Source organism: Terrapene carolina, unplaced genomic scaffold (assembly GCF_002925995.2).
Source record: "Terrapene carolina triunguis isolate 2854851 unplaced genomic scaffold, T_m_triunguis-2.0 Scaffold67, whole genome shotgun sequence".
Lineage (NCBI taxonomy): Eukaryota > Metazoa > Chordata > Testudines > Emydidae > Terrapene > Terrapene triunguis.
The window spans coordinates 19,606,815-19,631,059 of record NW_020664418.1 but is presented as its reverse complement, the minus strand read 5'-3'; the positions used below and the strand labels follow the sequence as shown (position 1 = coordinate 19,631,059).

The 24,245-nt window shown below is 40.4% G+C and overlaps 1 protein-coding gene across 1 annotated transcript in view; it reads right to left on the bottom strand.

Moving 5' to 3' along the window:
- The window catches only part of VPS13C (vacuolar protein sorting 13 homolog C), a 202,531-nt gene that overhangs the window by 71,507 nt on the left and 106,779 nt on the right, over window positions 1–24,245 (bottom strand). Inside the window, 13 exon segments of the mRNA XM_029910705.1 lie at window positions 3,801–3,922; window positions 4,605–4,765; window positions 5,685–5,949; window positions 6,885–7,040; window positions 8,928–9,017; window positions 10,621–10,986; window positions 12,193–12,285; window positions 13,586–13,815; window positions 15,323–15,558; window positions 16,143–16,312; window positions 19,060–19,190; window positions 21,248–21,404; window positions 23,229–23,373. Of these exon segments, the coding sequence (XP_029766565.1) occupies window positions 3,801–3,922; window positions 4,605–4,765; window positions 5,685–5,949; window positions 6,885–7,040; window positions 8,928–9,017; window positions 10,621–10,986; window positions 12,193–12,285; window positions 13,586–13,815; window positions 15,323–15,558; window positions 16,143–16,312; window positions 19,060–19,190; window positions 21,248–21,404; window positions 23,229–23,373 (2,322 nt within the window).

Genomic DNA, 24,245 nt, shown 5'->3' with positions numbered 1-24,245 from the left:
GTGCAAGGCATGTTCCCACTGAACACGGTGCTGGGGAATGATGTGGCAATGGTGATCAGGAGCGGTGCCGGGCACGATGCCGGTCCAGTGACAGAGCGCTGCATCATTGCAGGCTTGCCTCTGGACGGTGCCGGTCTCACCGGTACCGGAGGCTTGTCCCTGATGACCGGGAGCCTGGGCCACAGTCATCTCTATGAGATCCCTTGCAGCCTCAGTGTCCAGGGTGGAGGGTGGCTCCAATACCTCCACCTGGCCATGCCCTGCCGGAGAGTCACTTCGCGCTGGACTCAATGGTGCCTTCTTGGGCGCCGGAGTTGATGGCACCGACTCATGGTGCCTGGGAACCAGGTCTTTGCGCGGGTGCCGCAAAGCATCCCCTGGCAGTCTGGGAGTTCTGTGAGGGGAGCGTCCTCTCTCAGGCTTTTTGCAATTGTGAGGCACCGGAGAAGTGGAGCAGTGCTGGGGCGCTGCACCTTTTTGCGGTGCCGGCGATCACCAGTGCCGACAGTCTCCTTCAGTAGAGTCCTTCCTCGGCACCAAATCGCAAACAGACACCGGAGCGCTCTGCACTGAGGCGCTCGGTCCCAAGCCTTGGCGGTCCATGAGCAGCTGCCTCAAATGGAAAACCCGCTCCTTCTTGATCCTGGGCTTTAACGCCCTGCAAATCTTGCAGCGCTCAGACGGATATGCTTCCCCCAGACACCTCAGACAAGAGTCATGGGGGTCACTGTTTGGCATAGACTTGTGGCATGTGCTGCAAGCCTTAAAGCCGTGGGCTCGAGGCATGCCCGGAGCCCCGAAAACCGCGAAGAGGTGGAAACTATTCCGCTCACACCCTGTATAGTAACTAACTACAACTACACTAATACTACAACTAACAACTACAAAACAATAAACCGAGAAGAAGAACTAACTAGGCAAAGGGAGCACTTGCAAAGCAAGCGAGACACAGTTCCAGTGCCGCCATGGACGATAAGAAGGAACTGAATGGGGGGGTCACGTCAGCAGGGTGATATATTGAGCGCCATGAAGGCGCCACTCCAGGGGGCTCCCTAGCCAACCCGACAGAAGCTGCTAAGGGGAAAAGTTTCCAACAACCGTGCACGTGGCGTGCGCACACCTGATTGGAATCGACGTGAACAAGCACTCTAAGAAGAACTAAAAATTAATGGCAGCTTACATACAAGTGATCATGAGTTGATCACATTTATAACATGCAAGCAGAATAAAGTCCAGACCGGTAATACGTATACTTGGTTCTTTAATAGTGTCAATTTCAAAGCTGGAAACAATTATGAGCCCAATCAGCTGGGAGGAAGAGTTTAATGAGAAAAATGTGCATAATAATTGGCAACCATTTAAGAACACCTTACTAGACACCCAAAAAGCCACAATTCCACAACCGAGGAAGAAGGCAGTGTTGGCAATAAACTGACCTGGTTTAGAGGGAAAATGAAGGCAGCTGTATAAAAAAAAAAAAAAACACACAACAAAGGGAAGAAAGGGGAATCTGATAGTAACTAATATAAATCAGAAGTTAGGAATTGTAGAAAATTGATCAAGAAAGCCAAGGGATAGATACAAGGAAAAATCTATGGCCAGCCGAGTTAAGTCCAATAAGGAGTTTTTAAAATATATTAGGAACAACAACAATCCCAACAATGGTATGGGCCCATTATTAGATGGAAATGATAGAATCATCAATAATAATGCAGAAAAGGTAGAAGCGTTAAATAAATATTTCTGTTCTGTATCTGGGGACAAAACATGATATAGCCTCATTGGGGAATGGTAACACTCTCTCCATTCCACTAGTACCTCTGGAGGATGTTAAAACAGCAGCTACTAAAGTTCCACATTTTTGCACCCAACAGTTTTAAAAGAGCTGGGTGAGGAGCTCGCTGGACCATTAACACTGATTTTTAACAAGTCTTGGAGCACTGGGGACGTTTCAGAAGATTGGAAGAAAGCTAATGTTGTGCCAACTTTTCAAAAGGGCTAATGGGATGAAGTGGCTAAGTAGACACCTTTCAACTTGACATCCAATATCTTCCCCAGGATTGAGCAGCTGATAGGGCAATCCAATAAAGAACTGAAGGAGGATAATGTAGTTAATGCAAATCAGCATGGGTTTATGGATACTAGATCCGTCAAACTAACCTGATATCTTTTTTTGATGAGATGACAAGTTTGGTTGACTAAGGTAATAGTGTTGATGTAACATACTTTGATTTGATACCATGTGGCATTTTCTTACAAAACCAGAATATAAAATTAACATAGCACACATTAAACAGATTAAAAATTGGCTAACCGATAGGTCTCAAAATATAACTGTAAATGGGAACTCCTCATTGAACATGTCTGCGTTCAGTGGGGTCCCACAGGGATTGGTTCTTGGCCCTATGCTATTGAACATTTTTATTAAGGACCTGGAAGGATACTTAACATCATCACTGATAAAATTTGCAGATGACACAAAAAAGAAGAGAACAGGCCACTGATTCAGAGTGATCTAGGTCACTCGGTAAACTGGATGCAAGCAAATAATGTATGTTTTAATACAGCTAAATGTAAACATATACATCTGGGAAACAAAGAACATAGTCGATATGTACAGGATTGGGGACACTACTCTGGGAAGCAGAGACTCGAAAAAAGATTTTGCAGTTGAGATAGATAATCAGCTTAACATGAGCTCCCAGTGTGACACTGTGGGCAAAAGAAATAATGTGATCCTGGGATGCTTAGAATCTATGAACTCTAAATTTTGTAAAGCCAATAGAAACTGATGGGTTAAACTGAGTCCTTATGAGACACCAAATGTAGTTTATTTCTAATTAGGTCTGACTCGGATTCCACTGTTTAATTCTGGTTTAGCCTAGGATTCTTTGAATATATCATTCATCTTCATCACCAGACACAGGATGACAGAAGGTTAAATGAACTGTGACACCTGGAGACCTCAGTGAAAATATGGACATTGGAGACTCATATGAGACCCTATCTGCCCCTCCCAAAACCATCTGTCACCTTCTCAAATTTCTGCTTAAGTAAGGCTCACAGTTCTAATATCCCATCTGTTTTAGACCAGAATTCCACTGACATGCAAGTGTTTAGAAGCTTCTACATTCTCTCAAGTCTCAAAGCACTGAAATTCACAATAAACATCAACAACACATTGTAAGTAAGATACACTATAAAGGAAAAAAGGAGTTAAAAATTGGGGAGGGGAAAGTAAACAATGGAAATAATAAACAATGATTCAAAAATACAACCTAAAAAGCCAAAGTGTTTCAATGAAAAAGCATGTAAATGCTATACCATTCCTACCAAAGATAATGGATTGACTTCGTCCCTGGATCTTAGAAAATCTCCTCTCATTGCTCGTTATTTCAGGTCAGATTTAAAAAAAAGTTAGATTTGCAAATGCAGTTATGATTAGGCAAATGGTGTAATTGTTTACAAAATATGACTAATAACCATGGTTGTGTTAATGAAATACAAGTAACTGCACAAATGGAAACTGCGACCATTTTGAAGGACCATTTGCCCTTTATTATTACTATTTTTGGGGCTTTTTTTAAAAATGCACCCAGTTGCATTATATCATTATTTTAAAAAAATAAAATATCATTTGGCTTTTGTCAATTCAATCATGACAAAAGCCCAGCACAAGATGAGTATGAGTGGTACCTAGTAAGACTAATGGACTGAGTTGGCAAAAAAAATATTTTGATTCAAATAATGGTAATTTTACATCACACGCTTTAAGATTTGGCATTATAGAATAAGTGTACCTGTATGAATCTAAAGGAACATGGAATTCCTCTTCAGGCTTAGATACTCCTATTGGCTCCAGCAGTCTAACATCTCTGACAAACTTGTAGATTGTAAATGGGACAGAGAAATGATTCTTGATCTATGATAAAAATGTATACGTCTCATTAAATATATTTCACAAATTTCAAAATGAAAATATGAACTATACATAATGTACAAAAATCAGTAAATCTAATTAGGATGCTCCTTTGCAAACTGAAACTTATAAGGATTTGTCCTCAGAAAGTAACTAATGTGTACATAAACCAAAAAAAGCTATGTGAAACATCAAAACAACAACAACACAATCATGCTATTTTGCAGCTACTCATTAACAATATTATTTGCTTGGAAGAGAACACGGCAGCTTGCAGTACAAATTACATATTGAAAACATATAGCTTAGAGCTACAGGAGAGCCAGTTTAAGCCACAATTTAATAACTACCATCTTTAAAGGGAATGTAGCCCAAGGTATCACTTCTATCCATTATAGGTATTTAACATAAAACAGATTTTTATACCAGCATATGCATACAATGTCTCCATTCAAAACCTATTACATATTTAAAATTACAATCTCAAACGTAAATTTAAAACAATACTACTTACATTTATGAAATAATTGCTTTTACTTTATATGTTTGTGTTTGCCTTTTGCTGAAGAATAATCTCAAAATGTATTAAGAAAAAAGGAAGCCAAAGTTACTCTCCAGAAGTAAACAAACTTTAAGCAGTGGCCTTGAGCTTATTTAACTTTATGCATTTTATTATAGATTTTACCTGCAGAGGAGACCGTATGGTAATAACTTTATTCCCTTCTGTTGCATCTATCTGTACCAGAACAGAGTCCGAGTGGTCGACAAGAGGAGTTCGTACGCTGTGCAATCGTCGGCCTGGTTTTGCTATGGGGATGTTTGCCACTTCTGTATAGCCTAGAGGCGCTGTTTTACAAAACAATGGTATGTGATTCTGCAAACTTACGAAACAAATCATTACCATTTTCAAGCAAGCATGCAATGCCAGCCCCTTAATACAATTACCCCATAGCCTCCAACGTAAGAAACCTCAGAGGTTGTGTTTCTGGCCCACAATAACTAGAAAATGGTTAACCAGAAGGGAAAATTAAAAGTAAGTTTTAAGTCAATAATGGCTGGAAAAACCAAGTATGATACCACCAGCCTCTACAATGGATCCTTGCTACATAATGGATATAGATCACGAGGCACTCTCAGCTATTTGTTAGGTGAATGAATTGAAGTCTTTCACACAAGCAACTCAAGATTCTGAATAAGGAGGAGATGGGGGAATGCCATATAGTAGGATCTACACTATCGTACTCCCTCCAAGGAAATGACCAGCACAACTTGCCATGTGGGAACTCCTGACTATTCCAAAGAAACTGAATCTAGCTATATAAAGTGAGTGGTGACAGGTGGATCTCCATTGGGGAGGTCAGCAGGCCAGCTGAGTTGCAGTCGCATCAGCTCACAAGCTATCCTAGTTCTCCGAAGGAGTGGAAAAATGTTCTACCTGCCTGTGCTTCTTATTAACCTTTAGTTCTATTATTAGGGAAGTAAAGGAAAAGGGACTTGAATTTTTTCCACGCTTTTCCCAGCACCCAAGTCAGTGTTATGAGAAATTGACTATGGAGTGGCAACCCTGGCTCAAGGAAACATCCAGCAGGGGCAAGAGTAAAGACAATTGCCAGCTGGTGGCTAGCAGTTGTCTCCAGGTTGAACAAGGAAATTCAGTGGTTAAGTTTGACCACATGGTACTTGGTCCATGGACTACCCTAGTAACGCTCCCCTGAATCTCTTCACCAAGCACAATTGCTACCAACAGTTATCCATTGCACACTACCTATGCTCAAAGTGAACAGGCAGCTCTCTTGACGGTATAATGCAGACAGCTTTCCTCGATGCAGAGGTTCCAAAACTGAATATTCCAGTTCCAATTTCTGACCAATTTCTACATCATGAATATCTTCTTTTAAGGTTGAACCAACTACTCGAAGATTGGTGGTAGGATGCACTTTGAGAGGGACACCCAGTGCATTTTTCACTGTAAAAGGAGCCCTATCTTTTAAAGAATAATCAAAAGTGGAGGCAGTCCCTTCAGAAAATGCCTGTAAGAAAGTACAACGATAAGATTTTTAAAGGATAGTGGTCATGATAGAATAAAACATCTTAACCAGTTAACATAAAAACATCCATACACAATACTGCCTTCTTTACAGAAGCAACAGTATATACTGTATATCACAAAGAATGTGCTTTTGGAATGACTGTATAAAAGCAATATTCAGTATTTTGAAGTAATCTGGTATTACATAAATTAATATAAGAGTCATTTTCACCACGCTAAAACGTAAATTCCACTAACATTATTATAACTTATATGATCATTGTTAATTTATGAATAAGAAGTCTAATATAAATTACCACCTACATAGATAAACCGAATTTATATTTATTTAGTAAAGTATCAGTGAGCAATATCCATACAATAGAACATCTTCTGGGACATGAACAAGCATGTCCTACCTCCTCAAGAGTAAGAGGAAAATACAATAGAAGTTTAGCACACTGGTGGGCTGCAGAGGCTTGCCTCCATTAAATTTGAAAGGCCAACAGTCAGCAAGTATCTTTTTTCCCCAGTATGCCTATTGAAAGGCAACCCTATAATGAAGAGACCAGGGACCAGACTGATCATGCACCATGGGGAGGGGCTGCTTCTATTGTACCAATTCAGATTAAGTTTTAAGACTCCCACTCAATCATTTCCCTACCACATTTTCTCCCTTTTGAAGTCCTATGTCAGCACCTCCATTTTCATAGTCAAGGGAGCAGCTGGCTTCTTTCTGAACAAGTCAAACTCACTTTTTAATAGCTAGAAGGATCAACTGTATAGCAAAAGGAAGAATTCACCCCATCACGAAAGACAGAAAATGAGTGAGTGGACGCTCAACCTGACTGGCCGAGCAGAACACTACTAATAAGAATTCAGGACTGGCCACAAACAAAATTAATTCACGACAAGTCCCGTATTTATTAAAATTACCTTGGCTAAATTATTGAAAACAGCAAGACAACATTTGGATATTGTTATATTCATTGTATCCTTTGAAGAGATGTTAACTGCAGTTTGCGCTTCAGGAAGAACAACAAAATCATCCCCAGGTATCAAACTTTTATCTTGAATAGGGTTAGTCTTTATCTAAAGGAAAAAAACAGCATTAAACCTTCTCTTTGTCTAATTTTATAAGTATGAACACAAACTGTTTCTCCAAATTTACCGTAAGTAGCTTTATGCAGGTTTGCAATTTTCTCTTAAAACTATACTTCACAAATGTGTTGAGACATTATTAGCAAATTCCTTTAATATGATCTTGTATGCATAATTTATTTCATACCCACCAACATTAAAACTCAACATAGCACTGTTTTCTGCACTTTCATTCAGGAAAATAGTCAATGGCTTTTAGCTGTTAATATAAGCAAGGCTAAGAGGTTTTTCTATTACCACCAATATTCAGGCTCTCGCATCTCAAGTGGTAATTGCATTCATTTCCAAGATGTCTAAATTAGTACTTAGCTCTTCCCTTCACCTTTGACATATCATTATCAGCTGGGCCTCTCTCTTTTGAAGATGCCTCCTTAGGCTCCAGGGTCTTGTTAGCAGTACAAAGTGAAGTTCTTTTCTGCTGCCTTCCCTATGTCTCAGACTAGGGAAGAGTTGTCCTCCAGAGACCTCCTCACCTTTTTGTCCTAAAGTGGTTTTTAGTATCATCACTAAAAGTATTTTAGTATCATAACTGGGTGATACTGATTTTTTTTTTTATTACTTTGTCCTCCTTCAGTTTTTACTAGTTCTTTTAGTTTTGACTAGTTCTTTGTTATGCTCTTAATTTTTTTTTTAATTGAATACTCAGGGTCCCAAAATCCATCAGAAACTGGAAGAGGCTGTAAAAATTCTCTCTCATACTAAAACATCAGTTTTATTCACAATTTCCAAGTGCAAATCTTATTAAAAAATGGGATACAATCTGTCTATGGGGGACAAAGATTTATTGGAATCCAAAACCAGTACCAGGTGAGAGCTCTTTAAAGTACAGGGCTGTTACTTAAAAGTGCACTTAGGCTCATTGCAATATCCACAAAGGCAGCATTTTCTCCACCTAGGCCTCACAGCATCCCTAAGAAGTATGGATAATTACCAGGGGCGGCTCTATGTTTTTTGCCGCCCCAAGCACAGCAGTCAGGCGGCCTTCGGTGACACACCTGTGGGCGGTCCACTGGTCACGTGGATTCGGCGGCATTTCTGCGGGTGATCTGCTGGTCCCACGCCTTCGGCGTACCAGCCGCAGAATTGCCACCGAAGCCGCGGGACCGGCAGACCTCCCTCAGGCATGCCGCCGAAGGCTCCCTGACTGCCGCCCTCACGGCGACCAGCACGCCGCTTGCCGCCCCAGCCACGTGTTTGCTGCACTGGTGCCTGGAGCCGCCCCTGATAATGACAATTCTCCCTCTATACAAGATGTTTTTAATCACTAGTTAGCAGTGACTATTATCTTGGAAAGTTCTCCTGAAAGCTTGTGTTGCCCCTTTTGTCAGTAAGAAGCATTTAGTATCATGTACAAGGAAGAGGCTATTATATTTAGTTTGAAGGCAGTCTCCTTGAGAATTCCGCAAATATTCAGCATTTTTAACCCTGACAGGTCTGTCTACATGGCTATTAGACACCTACAGTTAGCCTGTGCTGTTTGACTCTGGCTTGCAGGGCTGTAGCTGTTGGCTGTCCCATTGCAGTCTAAACTTCCAGGCTCAAGCTGCAGCCTGAAGTCTGGGACCCTCCCACCTCACAGGACCCTACAGCCTCAGCTCCAGCCCGAGCCAAGAAGTCAACAGTGCAACTAAACAGCCCTGCAGCCCAAGTTAACTAGCACAGGATAACCATGGGGTTTTAATTGCAGTGTACACATACCCTCAGTCAAAGAGGACAGTATCTGGAAGGTCATGGGTCAATATCTTAATGCATCAACATGTTAAAAAAACCTGTTTATTGACAATGAATATTTAATATATTTTCTGTATGTTTCCATACTTCAAGTTTTAAATTCCATGGTTTCCTTCCTCCATCAATTCGTTCAATGAGAGGCTCCCATACTGCATAAGTTTCATTGTAATAATGAACCTGAAAGAAAATTAAAATTGGGTTGGAAAGCAAAGCATATTGTTAGATCACTCCTTATAGTAGTTATAATATTACCATGTTATGAAAGCATATGCATTTCTTCCAACTCAAAATTTCATATAATGGTTCTTTCATTGGATTTAATATTAACTATTATAAAAACACAGACCTTTTTAATGTGTTTAATGAATATCTTTTATTAAAAACAGATATAACAGACTGCACACCAAGCTTAGTTTCCTTATCTTTCATAGCACTAGACTTCTTTCTCAATCTATCACTAAGAAATTGTAACTAGCTCTAAATCTGACTTCGCCTGGACATTCTGATAATTCAATTTAGTCTATTAGTCAATGCCTAATTCATTAACGTAACCACTGTCCTCTCCCACAGCACCAGTAGGCAGCATCTGGAGACCCAGAAGTCTCAACAGTGTGAGCAGTTCTGGACTCTGTGAGCTGTTCAGTGGGGTTGGGAATTGACCAGAGGGTGGGGATGTGTGAGGAAAGGGATTAGAGCATTAGGTAATAGACAGACCCCTGCCAGCACATTCACAATCCTGAACTACAGGGATATCTAGTGTACAGCTAATTAACACGTATCCACTAACAAGTTAATGGATTTTCTCACCTTTCCCAGCTGCAGGGACCCATTCCTGCCACTTGGACAGCACCAGAGAAGATGGAATAACCCTTTGGGGTCTTGGTGACCTCATAACCCCATGTGGGACTCAACACCCTCCCCCCGGGATAATTCATCAGGAGTTGTGGCGATAGATAATATTTTAAGCTAGCCAACCATGAGATAGATGCAGTAGCTGTTGATAGTCTGTGGCTACAAGTATACTACAAGCAAGGGGTGTGATTCCCAGCTTGCATAGACATGCACACTAGCCCTCATTGAGCTAGCCTGATAAAAACAGCAATATAGCCGCAGTAGCACAGGCAGCATCAGCAAGGGCCAACTGCCCACAGTATGTACACATCGGGTTCAGGCAGGTTGGTACTCAGGCTGGCTAGCCTATACTGCTGCTGCCGCCATGGCTACACTACTAGTTTCAACGCACTAGTTCGATGAGAGCTAGCTCACAGTGTAGACATAGCTTGTATGGAGAAAAGGAAATACACGAAGCATGATCACGCACACCCAAGATCACCTTTTCCATAGAGATTAAGAGGGATGGGGTTCATCACCAAGATCGCAAAGGATATGCAAAAATGTTGAAGTAGAGAGGCAGACAATTGTTATTTGATAGGGATTTTTAAAATAATTGTTTATATTTTTGGAATCAAGCTACGCACACACTGATAGACTATGAAACCACATTACATTATAATGATTTCTCCTGTCTGCTGCCCCTCCTTCTCTCCCTGTTATCAGTTCTTACACTGATTGCATTGTCTCTAATGCAACTAACTTCTTGGGAGTATTAACTATGACTACGTATGCATTTTTACAGCACTAATACAATGCTAGTCCAATAGTTATTGAGGACTTTAAGCACTATTATATATAAATCAAATAACAATTGTCTTTTAGCATTTCAAAACATTTTTCTGCCTGTAACAATTTTAATTTGGAAGCATGAATTGACCTCACTTACCTCCAGTGTCAAGTCAGCAGTGGCACCCAACAGGGAAGACCAGTTTTTAAGTGTTCCTGAAAAAGCTGATTCTATTAATAATAAAGGAACAGTACGATGTCCCAGACCACATTCCAAGGTGATTTGAACTGATTTCACACCCACGTCAAAACTCTCATTTTTCAGAGCATGCTCACTGTCTGTGAAAGTTTCAGTTGCTTCTGTGGCTACATCAACACCAAGGAACCAAGCATTGCACTGGTTAATGGGTTTCACATCCCACAAGTTTCCAGAATCACTTGTTGTCCCTTTGGAATCCTCTTCCTTGGCCTTTGGTTTTATGGCAGCCATTATAGTCATCACAGTATTCAAAATGATTGGTGAAATCTTGAAGAATAAAGAGTCTCATTTGTAGCTTACGTTTTTTTTTTTTTACATGTAAGCCAGATGGAAAACAATTGGACATTGAAGATATACCCCAAAAGTGTGGTACTTGTTATAGGTTATCCACCATCACATAGATAAGGCATGTATCTGATTACACTAACAAGTAACAACTAAAATTCAGAGCACAAAAACGGCCATCATGCATAAGTGTCTCATCTATATTTCCTAAAATCCTCACTAGTTTTCCACACACATTCTCAGAGTTGTAATAATATTCTTGATGCTCTAACTCAGAAAGTCCTAACTTTCTTACTGTTCTGCACAGCAAGCATATATTTTAACAATATTCTGATATATTCAGTGAACACCACCTCTGCTAAAATACTACCAATTTTCTTGTTTAAGCATCAATATTTATGTTATACACAAAATATTTATTTAAAAAGCTAAACCTGTTATTTGGTACGGGTACATACTCTACAGAACTTCAACCCAAAGTTAATTCTAGACGCAAGCCACCAACATTCTTATTGTAAAAACTTGCTATGAGTGGTGAAATCTGATTTACTGTAATACACATATGTGCCAGTTTCCCTGATATGATTGGAACACACATTATATAAAAATGGAGCGTTAGAAGTAATGTCAAGTGAAGATTCTTATTGTAGCTATCCTTAAATTACTGATTAAGCCATTAAGTGAAAGGTATTTTACAACTGTTATTAGTGCTTCATTCTAAGAATTATCAAATTATACCATTTGCAGAGCAGTAATTGTGCATCAATTTCAAGCAACTATCAACTTACGTTACAGATGTAGGTCTTGCACTCAGTAATAGGGGAAAATATGTTTTAAAAATAGGAAAAACCAATTGTGAAACCAAAAAGATTTGCTGGAGACTCAGGAAAAAGGGTACTATCTGATTTTTTTTTAAACGGACCAGATTTCAAACTACCTGAGTATATATTAATACTAATTAATAATTCAGTACACTGTATTTTAAAACATCTCTGAACTATCCGTGCTTGTTCATAGTGGTATTACCAAAATGTTTTGACATCCACACCAAAATTACACATAGAATTTTGATGGTCTAAATTGGAAACTTTGGACAGCAATAAAAATAAAAAAATAAAAACATGTTAAAATTTTAGTCTGAGAAGCGTAATTGCTTTTTCTAAGTCAATTTTTAACAATATTACTAACCTTTATAATAAGTTGTTCTATTGTCACTGCCATACTTTGTACTCCTGAAACATGTGTCATATTTTCCACAACCAAAGAACAAGGCTGTAACACCTGAAGGGAGTATTTGAATTTATGGTTATGAAATAAATTAATTCCAAGTTTCCACCTTTTAAAAATGTTTTTCCCCCACATCTTTCTAATTAAATGCCAAAGGGACTTAACACTTGGCAAAAAGCACGGAGCTATGCAGCTGTTTCAAGGGAATACAACTGGCATGGAGGCAGGAGCTCCAGTAGTTGTGCACCAAATACTCTCCTGTGAGCAAGACGACTGAAGGGCAGGGAGTGGACAGAGCTGACCAGATTCCTGAGGTGAGTAAGCTACTTCCTGAAAAGAGGTTAAACAAGTTATTCCCCACACTCTCAGCAAAAGAGGAGAAGGAGCCCAGTGGACTTCCACAGTGCTACTTCTGGAGTAATGCTGTTACCAGTTGCCCATACTAGTCAAGGCTAACCCTACAGACTCAAATCTAACCCATAATATGGGGTCAACAGTTTTCTATTAACTATTCTTAACTCAGCATTAGTAAGTTAACTTTAGTTTCCTATCTACAATATGTTCTTGCTATTATCAATTTCTGCTTTATGCTCAAGCCTTAGCTCACAAGCTTTTGCTAAAACAGATTTTTAAATAAAAAACCACTATAATCAGTGTCTTCTCTAGGAAGAAAACTTTCACTGAATGTGCTTATGCTCCATACTTTTAGAAATATTACAGAAAAAGTTGTATTTGAGATCTGGGATTTGAAGTTGAACTTTCCCTTTTCCTTGAGGGATGGGGAAGGAAGGGCAGAAGCAATTGGAGAGGTGGCTTATGGAGCTCAGACATGTTGGCCTGTGAGCAAATAGAATGAAACAGAGCTGGGGAAATGGGGGTTAACAGTATATTTGTACAAATCAGAAAGAACACGCCACCCATACCAACTTAATGTTTTAATTATATGTGGCCTCTCTCCACATGCAATATTGACACCAGCAGAAGTGCTGAAGCTGCAGCTTCTTTGATTTAAGATGAAGGGAATATCACAGCATTCTCTAGGTGATCCCATCACTTTTGGAACTAGCTCCCTTCCCTTTGACCAAAATAGCCCAAATCAGTTATCTCTTCAAGGCACAATACAATTGCTCTGCCTCGTGCCCGCGTCCCCCTCCCCCTACACATCTCTTCATGTTACCCTGGAACTGAGCTGGACTTTTTTTTTTTTTTTTTTTTTTTTTGGGTGGGGGGTTGTTTTTTTTTTTTTTTTTTTTTTGGTGGGGTGGGGGGGAGGCGTGACTGATTAAAGGCTATATGAACCAACAGTTCTGCGTCTAGTTTCCTTGCATGTGAAGCATGCGGATAGTTTTCTTACAGTGGTGATATTCTTGTCCTGCTTTTCTCTGAGGAAAGCACAGGCCAGCACTTTTACATCCTTCACTTGAGCTGTCATCCTTTGTACAAGCTTATCAGATGATAAAGAGAAATCACACTGGAATGAAGCTTTTAAGGCAGGAGCATCAGCCTTGGTCAAATTGGCAACAAATACAATTTCTGGATCCAGGATCACTGCTTTTACTGTCATGTTTGGCCGTAAGGAACCCTCTGGACAAAAAGAAAAAAGTACTGAGAGACATACTTATATTACATCTTAAATTACATCATTAGAAATGCTATCCAACAATTACTTTATGGTGGATTAAGAAGGGTTGTGATTTTATACAGTAGAAAAAAAATCTAAAGAAACCTGTTCCTAGTTTCTGATCCGAAGCAGGACTTCATGAAGGTTTTCCTCAAATTATGACAGGTTATGCTGTGACTTGGTTTCATCACAGCCATTTACTAGAACCCTGTGTGTCCTATAAACAATACATTGCATAATCCGCCAGTAGCCAGAAAAAGGAGCTGTACATGAAAAGGCTTGTTGAAAACAGTGGGAGCCAGGGTATACTACAGATGTAAAGTGATCACTTAGGCAAAAAAAAAATCCCCTCCCCCCAAAAATCCCCCACCCACAACTGAATAAAAAGCTACTATAAACATCTACTTGTAGTTCCTAATATTAAAAATTACTCAACCTCCTATTTCCAAGTCTTTAAGAGTATATTTCTCAGAAAGAGGTCTCTTTACAGAACATAAAGTTCTCCAACATGTTCCCCTACAAGAGGTTAGACTGAAGTTAGAGAGTTCCATATGTTGCAGCTGGAGAAGCCAAAGGCATATGGGAAACAGATGTCTTGTGATACCATAAGTAAAAGGAAAGCAAATAATTGCTTTAGATGAAAAGCTTCAACACTGAATTTTTGCAGGATCAGTCAAGATACAGCCTGAATTCCTGACCCCTGCTCTATGAACAGAAAGAAATTATTCATCATATTAGACCACAGCTGTTCTGAAAAACAAATTGCTTCTTTTTCTTATTTAATCATATTGCAGTGTTGGAGCCTTAGAATTCTACCAGGCAGGGGAAGATAGGTAGGTTTTGGATTTTTAACTAAAAATCTCCCCAAAATTTCAAACTAGGGAACTCAGTGTTGTTCTCAAGTCTTCTTTAGCCAAGGAGGAATTTTACACTCCAAAAGCATATATGTAAGATCAAATGCTCTTTGTAACCTGCATTTTAAGTGTGCTGTTTCTCTCTTCACTTTCTTGCTTTCTTAAAAGCAGAGAACTATGCTTAGACTAATGGTCCATATAGCAGTATGATAATTTAAGTGTGCTTCCTTTAAATATTTAAGTGCTTTTTCAGTGCCTACAGATATACAGCAATTGCTGGGTGAATAAAATAGGTATGCAAGTTATTTTTACAAAATTTACTGTAACAGGGAAAAATACTTCTAGTGTCACTGTAGAAATTGATCCCAGCCTAGTAAGATCTCTGGAGAACATACCTTAGGTGTTGTACGACAGCAAGAGTTAGATAAGATTACTGTTCAGTTCAGTATGATCTCTGGCACCTTAACTGACCATATTTATCTTCATTTTGGGGACTTAACACTGCCCTTTGATATACTGTTCCACACAACTTCAAAAAATATCAACAAGTTATGTGATTTTGGATGTTTCCTTTTCCCCAGAGACTCCTTAAAAAGCCAGATACATTTTTACAAACCTTTTTCATGTTTGGGCTTTCCAGGGGCATGCTTTAACTGAACCTGAGTAGACCTTTCAGTTGAAGCTGTTGGCATGGATTTAATAAAGAAGTCTGCCACTGTTAGCAGGAACTCCACACTGGCGCACACATATAGTTTATCAAGGATAGCAACTACTTTAATCCCATTTGTATCTTGCTTGTAGTTTATATCAATCATATAATTATCTGTCTTGCCGCATTTCTTGTCAATCATTCTGAAAAACAATAAATGTAAAAAGCATTATTTTAATGAACTTTTATAGCATTAGAAGAATTTGGATAGAGAAGGGGAGTGGTAATGGAATGCATTTTTTCTCCTCAAAGTCACTTATTTCAATATATCCCAGCTCAAAAGTAATGAATTCCTTTTGTGTTCAATAAGCAAAGAAACTAGGGACAAGTATGAATTCTGTTTTACAGTCATACAAATGTAGTCTAGCGTATTTTATTATAACATTTCAAAAACTGATATAGTGTGACAGGGAATGTGAATCAAGTTTGTAAGTACACAAAACAACCTAGCTCTAAACGGAGTTCAACTTGAGCCAGCAATTCCAAGCTTTATGAGCTTGGCCAGAGATCCAGGCCTCCTATTTACTTCTCTTTCCGTGTCTGGCAGCTCTATTTTGACAGTTGTCCATACTATTATTCCATGGCTCAGCAAATATATACAACAGACAAAGTATACCTAACGTTTATTTATAAAATTTGAGTAAAGCTGCCAAGATTCCTCCCAAAAGTAATTTACAAGGGATAGCACTTTCACTGCAGCTCTTCATTTGCGACGCGTTCAACTAACCTCGCTGTTACTTTCTGAATCCCTTCTCTGAGATCATCCAGGGTACACGTCTTGAGTTTAATATTAACATCCATTGAACCATCTGAAAACATCTTCCCTGATGATGCCATGAGATGTAGTCTGAGTTCACCAAGGCGTAAACTGTCACTATGCAGTGAAAGTAGGGACTGCTACAAAAACAGTGGGAAACAATTATGGGGAATGGAAGATTAAACATAAGTGTATTTCTGCTTATGTTAGAGATTGAATGTACTTTATGATTTGGTTACGAGAGAAGTAAGTTATACTTAATTTAGATGAGATTAGAGCATGGATGAGAGCAACCAAGGCTGAGGTGCTGAACTGCATCATCTGAGTCAGATGAATTACAGAGACAGTTTTGTGTCATCAGCCGACTGAAAATAAGCCTCTTGACTAAATTCCTTAGCTGCGTACATGTGCACACATATGTGCGCACACACACTATCGGGTGTGACTGAAAGACATCCTACAGAAGATCTCTTTGCCAAGAAAAGCAGTTGCCCACAACTACTGAGGGGAGAAAATAAACCAACTTAACGGCAGCCTCATTCAGTACTGTAGTCCCTCGATGGATTAACACCATCTCATGATTAACAATATCAAAGGTGATCTATATCCACTACCAGGAGAGATAACTGACCAACAGAACCAAAGTTGTCTTTGTCACAAAGCCAGTCTATCTCCCACCTGACAAAGTATAGAAAGCCAGGTGTATATCATTCTTGTAGGATAAATATTTGCTTCATATACTATGGGCGTTTTTTAGTATTTTCTTAAACTACTTTAAAAAGTATGAACAATAAAGACTTTGACAGGAATTCATCTGATCCTCCTGAAGCCTATACTATGAATTTCTCATCTGTTGTATTTGTCCTATGGCAAATGGGCAAGAACGCAACTGAGGCATCTCCAAACTGCACCAAGCATACATGGGAAGGATGACAGCAAAGAAGAAAAAAATAACCTGGTGTGATCTATCATGCTCAATTAACTGAAGCTTGTAAGCAACAAAAACTGGTATTTTGGCTGTACTTACGGCTACCACGACAAACTAAGGGAGAGGACAAAAATCTCAGCTGGGAGCAACTGCCCCCCTCTACTTTACTTTCTCTCCCTCCCCACATCCAGGAGGCTGCTTCTTCTCTCACACCCCTTCTCCACCTCATGCTCAGGGCCGGGGGAGGGGTCGTATGTTGCATCTTGGGCCTGGGCTCCTGGGCCTGTCCAACACATTACTGCTGGCATCAAGTGGTGGGGATGGAACTGGGCAATTGGCTCCTGCCTGGTGGGCAGGGCCGGCTCTGGCTTTTTTGCCGCCCTAGGCAAAAAAGCCTCCCGCCGCCCCTCCCCCCTACGCCCCCCGGCAGGGAGCGCAGCAGGGGAGGGCACCTAGCCCGGCCGCGGCCCCGCTCTCCCCGACCAGCCGGAGCGCCGGGAGGAGAGCCCGGCTGGGGCCCTGCTCTCCCCAACCGGCCGGAGCGCCGGGGGAGGGCAGCCCAGCTCTTCCGTGCCGGACGGAGCGCCGGGGGGAGGGCGGCGAGCCCGGACGCGGCCCCGCTCTCCCCAGGTGAGCGCCGCCCCCCTCCAGGTGCCGCCCCAAGCACATGCTTGGAGAGCTGGTGCCTGGAGCCGGCCCTGCTGGTGGGGGTAGAGTGCGTGTGCATGTGTGTCTTGTCACTGTGGAAAGGTAGTTGCTGGATCTCTAGTGATGATGCTGGGAGCTAAAGCTAATAGCCAGTTTTGGGGTCTGAAAGGGATTTATCCCCATATAACCAAATTAGCAAACTGCTCTGGGTTTTTTCACCTTTCACCCAGCCAGAATCTAGATGTTCTGGTTTTGAGGGTTTAAATCACAACTGTCCCAATGTTGGCTGGTTCCAGTGAAATCGGTGGGTTAGAAAGAGTCAGACAGAGGTTTCTGTAACCCAGTGGCCTGTTTAGGCATTGGTCCTGGGCACAATGTGCATGGTGAGTGGGCATGCATCGATGTCTCTCACAGCTTGTGGTTCATCTCAGCCTCTCTCCCTGACTTCTACTGTAAAGGAGGGGGGCAGGTTAGGATTTTGGATTCCAGTCAGAGTTCTTGGGCATGCCTGAGGGTGCAAAAGGAGGGTGGCTCCACAGTTACCCTCGTATTTACAGTCCAACCACGCTATTGGTGTTCTTTGACATCTGCATCAGCACAACCTTGCAGGTTAGTTTGGGGCCGTCAATCCAGTTAGATTATAGTTTTAAATTAAGTTGCGGCCTCTGCATTTAACCATATTATGCTGTCTGTTCGTCTGTCAGCGTTTACAAATCCAAAACAACACAATAGTTACAAGGTCATAACCTGAAACAAACATTTTTTCATTATGCCTAGTGTTTAAGACAGACAGACATGCAGAAGTTTTTGTTTAATTTTAAATAAACATTCCCATGTGTCAGTTGTTGCCAATGGCATCCCCAGGGGCCACTAAGAGCTGATTTAGCATTTGCCTTATAGCCACCTACAAACACTTCACAGTTTCCAAGCTTAGCCTCACTTGTGCATCTCATTTGTCTCAACACTTCACAATTTTTTAAATGAATTGCCCTTTTTAGCTCAATAATGCAGTTTCCATTTTACATAATAAAGCCTAATGCCCAGTGTGAACTGGAATGATGTTTCAAATATGCACATATGTAATTTTTCATGTGAACTGGTTTACCATATTCCTAGTATTTATTAAAATGGAAAAGTATGTAATAATTTTACCCAAGTGGATCAAAGAATGTAAATCTTAAATTCTACTGCAGCAAAGGTGTCATACAAAGTTAACAAGAATAGAGAATGTTTTTATTCTCCTACCATGAATTTTACTGACAAAAAAATTGACATTTTTTCCCGCAGCTTTTAGAAGATTTCACCACATACCTGATTATAGTCATTGCTGTAAAGAACTATTGAAAGTGACTCAAAGTTGAAGTCAAATTTAAGAGTTGAATAATATTCCACAGGAGGCTGTGATGCAGAAATATCTGTTTGCCCTGAAGTGAGACCAGGATCTGCAAATTGAAAGAAAATTTCATACACTCACAACAACTTAATTTTGCTTTTAAAAACCAAGAAGTCTATTAGAATATGTCCCAAAAAGCTTAATAGTATCTTTCAAATTCAGAAGGTTAAAACTGAATTAGTCTCAACAAAAAGACCTCCTGATACAATTCAAGGACTGTGTTAAGATCATGCCTGATAAACAAGAGACAGTGTGAGACCGAAAAATCAATGAACCAAACTAGGTTCATCAGAAACTAGGCCTAATTGGTAGACAAAATGAGAGGCTGGGCTATTCCACCCATCATTCCTTTCTGGGGTCCTTTTAAAAAAAAAAAAAAAAAAAAGTGATTTTGGGGAAGATACTGGCTACTGGATCTGGTTTAACCATTGTGGTTGCCACTCTCACCATCTTCTGGGACCCTGAGCCTTTGTCATCCCAATATGAAAGATGTCCAGACCAGATGAGGCCAAAGACCCATATGACATTGCCACCTCGACTGGCTCCAGCTGAATCCCATACATCTAGTGGGATTAGATAATTTGTGTCTCTGCCTGCCACGTGTCCTTTTCCTGCCCCACTTTATTTCTTCTCTTTCCTATCCTCAGGGCCGGCTCCAGGCACCAGCTTACCAAGCACGTGCTTGGGGCGGCCACTTCGGAGAGGGGCGGCGTGTCCAGCTATTCGGCGGCAATTCAGCGGACGGGGACGGTCCCTCACTCCCGCTCGGAGCGAAGGACCTCCCGCCGAACTGCCGCCGCAGATCGCGACTTTTTTTTTTTTTTTTTTTTTTTTGAGTTTGGCTGCTTGGGGCCGCCAAAACCCTGGAGCTGGCCCTGCCTATCCTACTCCTTTTTCCCCACTGCATAATTATAAGCTGGCCAAGACTGTATATTTTGCAACACTGCTGTTACCCTGTGACCAGGAAGAGGCAATTAAAAGCAGTGCTCTAAACAGCCTGATGCCAGTACACTTTTTCCAGTTCTGGACGTGATAGATAAGACCATGAGCTGTGCCTGTGTTTCTCCAACAGCAACTCTCTCTGCAAGTGAAAGTCAACACCAGAGCCAGAAGCTGCATTTCCTATCTTTGCTCTTGTTTTCTCTTCTCTGTTGTGCATGTCTGTCTTGTTTTGTCTTCTAAGAAATGGGATAAGATTTTAACAGCAACACTAGCACCAACCCATCTCTATCAACTTCTTCTCTTTTCTCCAAAAGAACAGCTATTACCGTCTTGACTGTCAAAGGAGGAGGTTTTTCCTTCTAAAAACTCTCTCCAACAAAAGGGAGCAGCAGATGGTGCTAAAATGAAATCCTTATTTAATACTTTAGATTTCAAATGTTTTAACTAATTTTTCTTCTTTTCTGTATCCATAATAAAAGGTTAAAAGAATTTTTAAACGTGTGTTTGCAATGGTACTGAGCAAGTTGTACCATTGCAAACACACCTCTCTGTATACCAAGCTCTAAACCTTGTTTAAGGCTCTTCAAGGTGGACAGTGACAGGATCTTGTTAACACCTTTGACTCTTTGGGCCTATATATTCCAGCTAAATACAACAGCACGCGCATTTAAGTATGTCTTTGAATCTATTTGGTTTTATCATTTAGGGTCTGCGCGGGTTGTCACTTTACCTCAAGAAACTACATCTATGGAAGCAATTTATTATGTTGACCTGACAAATGAAACTTGTTTTACAAAAGCAATAAGTATAAATATCTTAATAAATATTCTTCAGTTTTTATTCAGCTTCATAGTAGCATCACTACTCTTCCCTTAGCTACAGATTTTGTTGTATTCTGTAACTTCTCCATAATCCATTAAGCTGTAAATTCAATAAGCCAAAAGCAAATATCAATATTTACGTTCTAATGAATAACTAAGCAAAAGAAAGAAAAAATACCCAGCATTTAACTGCAATGCCAGACAAGCTCCATGTATGCAAAGGTCAGCAGGTAGAACAATTCATTAGTTTACCGATGTTATACTTGCAAAGTACATGCAATTATTAACTAAAAACAGCTCATCTTTTTCTGAACTCAAGCCAGATTTTGGATTAAAGTTGTACCTTCATTGAGATAAGAATCACTTTGACCTTTTTCCTTTTTTGTTTTTTGAGCTTCTTGAAGGGTCTGTTCTGTAGCACTTGACTGAGAAGAAGCGTCTCCAAGGTTATCCAGCAAAATTTTCATGAGGATAGTTAGGTCATCTTCACTGAGAGCAATCTGTAAATTGTAAAACACATAACTATTTCCAGTGAAGATACTCATCAACACATATTGAGAACTTGCCTCTTTATTAGTAGTACCATCACCACATCACCCAACCTAGACACTTCAGTCCAATTCATTCCATGTTAGTGAAGGTCTTTTCTTTCCAGCAATTCCTACCAACATTCTAATTAAGGGATGTTTCCTCTGTGAAGAAGGTTGTAATTTGATTGAAAAACAACAATTTTGGCTGAAGAAGTCTAAAAATTCTAAGATGAAGAATATTTTTCCTTTTTCCAAGATACCATTTGCTTCTTTTCGATTTAAACAAAAAGAACGTAGTCCATCACTTTCAAACGCTTGCTGGCCCCACATAACTTAATAATTATTTAATAAAAGAGTGAGTTAATTCCATATGGAACAGAATTGCTTTGCCAATGAAAAGAAAAGCAGGCAACATTAAGTCTGGGAAGTGTTAAATTAGGACGCAACTCTTTTTATGACCAAGTAAATAAGTAATTCAACATTAAGGAATCCTAATGCAAAATAGAATGTTATGAATATATAATTATTAATACTATTTACAAGAAACAGCAATACACCTTTACAGGACAATTCTTAAAGTCTCTAGAAATGTATGCTGTTAATCCATTTAGGTCTTACAACATTTAAGTAACTACACTGGGCCTCCTTTTGTGCCATGTACCCCACCTTGTGCCATGCCACTGATGGATTCTGGCCATAGGACAGACCTCTCCAATCCCAGAAGGATCATGGTAGTACAAGAAGACTCCTGTGGTAGCCCTGGCCAAAAAGGCCTGATATATCAATTCCCTCCTCCTTACTGGTACAGGGGTTAGGGCAACCCCTACTCTGATTCCTGGCTAAAATTTGGGACTCTTGAGGCCATTAAAGTGGGACTCTTGCTACATTGTGAAAATGATGGGAAAAGAAAGTGAGAGGATAAAGCTGAGGTCTGATGATTTCTATTTACAATAAAAACTGATAAAGACTTAACATTCACTCAAATAACTGTGCAATACAGGGCAGTCAAACTAAGCTCAGTTTCAGAGCCTGCAACTTAGCTTCTGGATTCTAGCAAAGCAGTTTTCTTTCTTTCTATGATAAAGCAGCCAGGTTTGATCTGCTTGTGTTAAGTTGCTGCTTAATAAAGGGAAACTCATGCGGATGGATACTGCTGGCTATTAATCCACAAGACTATGGTATTTGAGCTCTGCCAGGATCAGCTGATCCTAAATATAGACTTCATTTTATTTTGTTTATTGTATCATGCACCCAAATCGCTAAGTATTGGTCATCTGACTACAATGAAGCCAAACAACACCTAGCACTACAACCACATCAGATCACTGTCAGGGTGGAATTGTACATGACTGAGAGACAGCCAAGGAACACCCTGGTACCAAATAAACCAGTATTTTGTAAGCATCAAGAACCTAAAGTGCAGGGGCGGCTCTATGTATTTTGCCGCCCCAAGCACGGCAGTCAGGCGGCTTTCGGCGGCGCACCTGCGGGAGGTCTGGCTGGTAACGCAGATTCGGTGGCATGCCTGCGGGAGGTCCGCTGGTCCCGCAGATTCGGTGTACCCGCCGCCGAAGCCGCGGGATCGGCGGACCTCTCACAGGCATGCCGCCGAAGGCTCCCTGACTGCCGACCCCACAGCGACCGGCAGGCCGCCCCCCGCGGCTTGCTGCCCCAGGCACGCGCTTGGTGCGCTGGTACCTGGAGCCGCCCCTGCTAAAGTTTACAAGATCTGCCTAATCATTACAGATATCTATTACTACTTAAAATGCAACAATTAGTTTGCCGTGGCGTTACCTGCATAGGTTTTAGGTCTCCTTTGATCCCAATTGCTGGAATATCGCGATACCAAGCTGCTGCTAAATTTCTCTGGACTGACAAAACCAGATTTACTGGCTGTAAAATTTCAACATCTGGTTGAAAAGTGGTGGGTATAATACTCCTGAAAACACACAGAAAAAGATTAAAAGTAACATCTATTGAATCTCTCATGACATACAGTTCATCCCCTACTTCTCCATGAGTAGCTGGGAAATTAGAAGAGAATGGAGCAGGTGAAAACCTAGATTTCTGTACAGAAACCATGCTCAAAAACAAGAGCTTGGACCTTTGCCCTTCAGCCTTTTCATTGGACTACAGCGATAAAGAGCATTCAAATCTCAACTCAGAATCATATCTTAATCATAGAATATCAGGGTTGGAAGGGACCTCAGGAGGTCAACTAGTCCAACCCCCTGCTCAAAGCAAGACCAATCCCCAGACAGATTTTTGCCCCAGATCCCTAAATGGCCCCCTCAAGGATTGAACTCACAACCCTGGGTTTAGCATGCCAATGCTCAAACCACATGTTTTAGTTTATGCATTCATGAGAAAAGAATATAGTGGTTGCCACTAGCAAGTAAAGATTTCCACAGATATCACACAATCTCTGCAGTTGTGCACTTCTTTTCTATGTAAAGTATAGGTTAGTGTAGTATCACAGGTACCACTATGCAATAATTGTAGGCAAACATTAGCTTGTCAGCAAAAACTACTGTGGCAAGGCCAACAATCGTATGTTCCTGGCCAGTATATGGAATACATTCATCTCTAGTACTCTACATAACAAGAGTGTTCTCCCAGAAATAATGTATTAATTTATTTCTACTTATTTTACATTTATGATGCACAAAATAGAAGTATATATAAAATTCTACAGAAGATATGAGCCTGTGTGTGAATGTTTATCTGTATTCTGGTAGTGAAAGGTAGTGCCTTGATGGTAAGTTTACAAATTAACCACAAGGCCCTTTGTACTGTTCATGTGTGAATTCC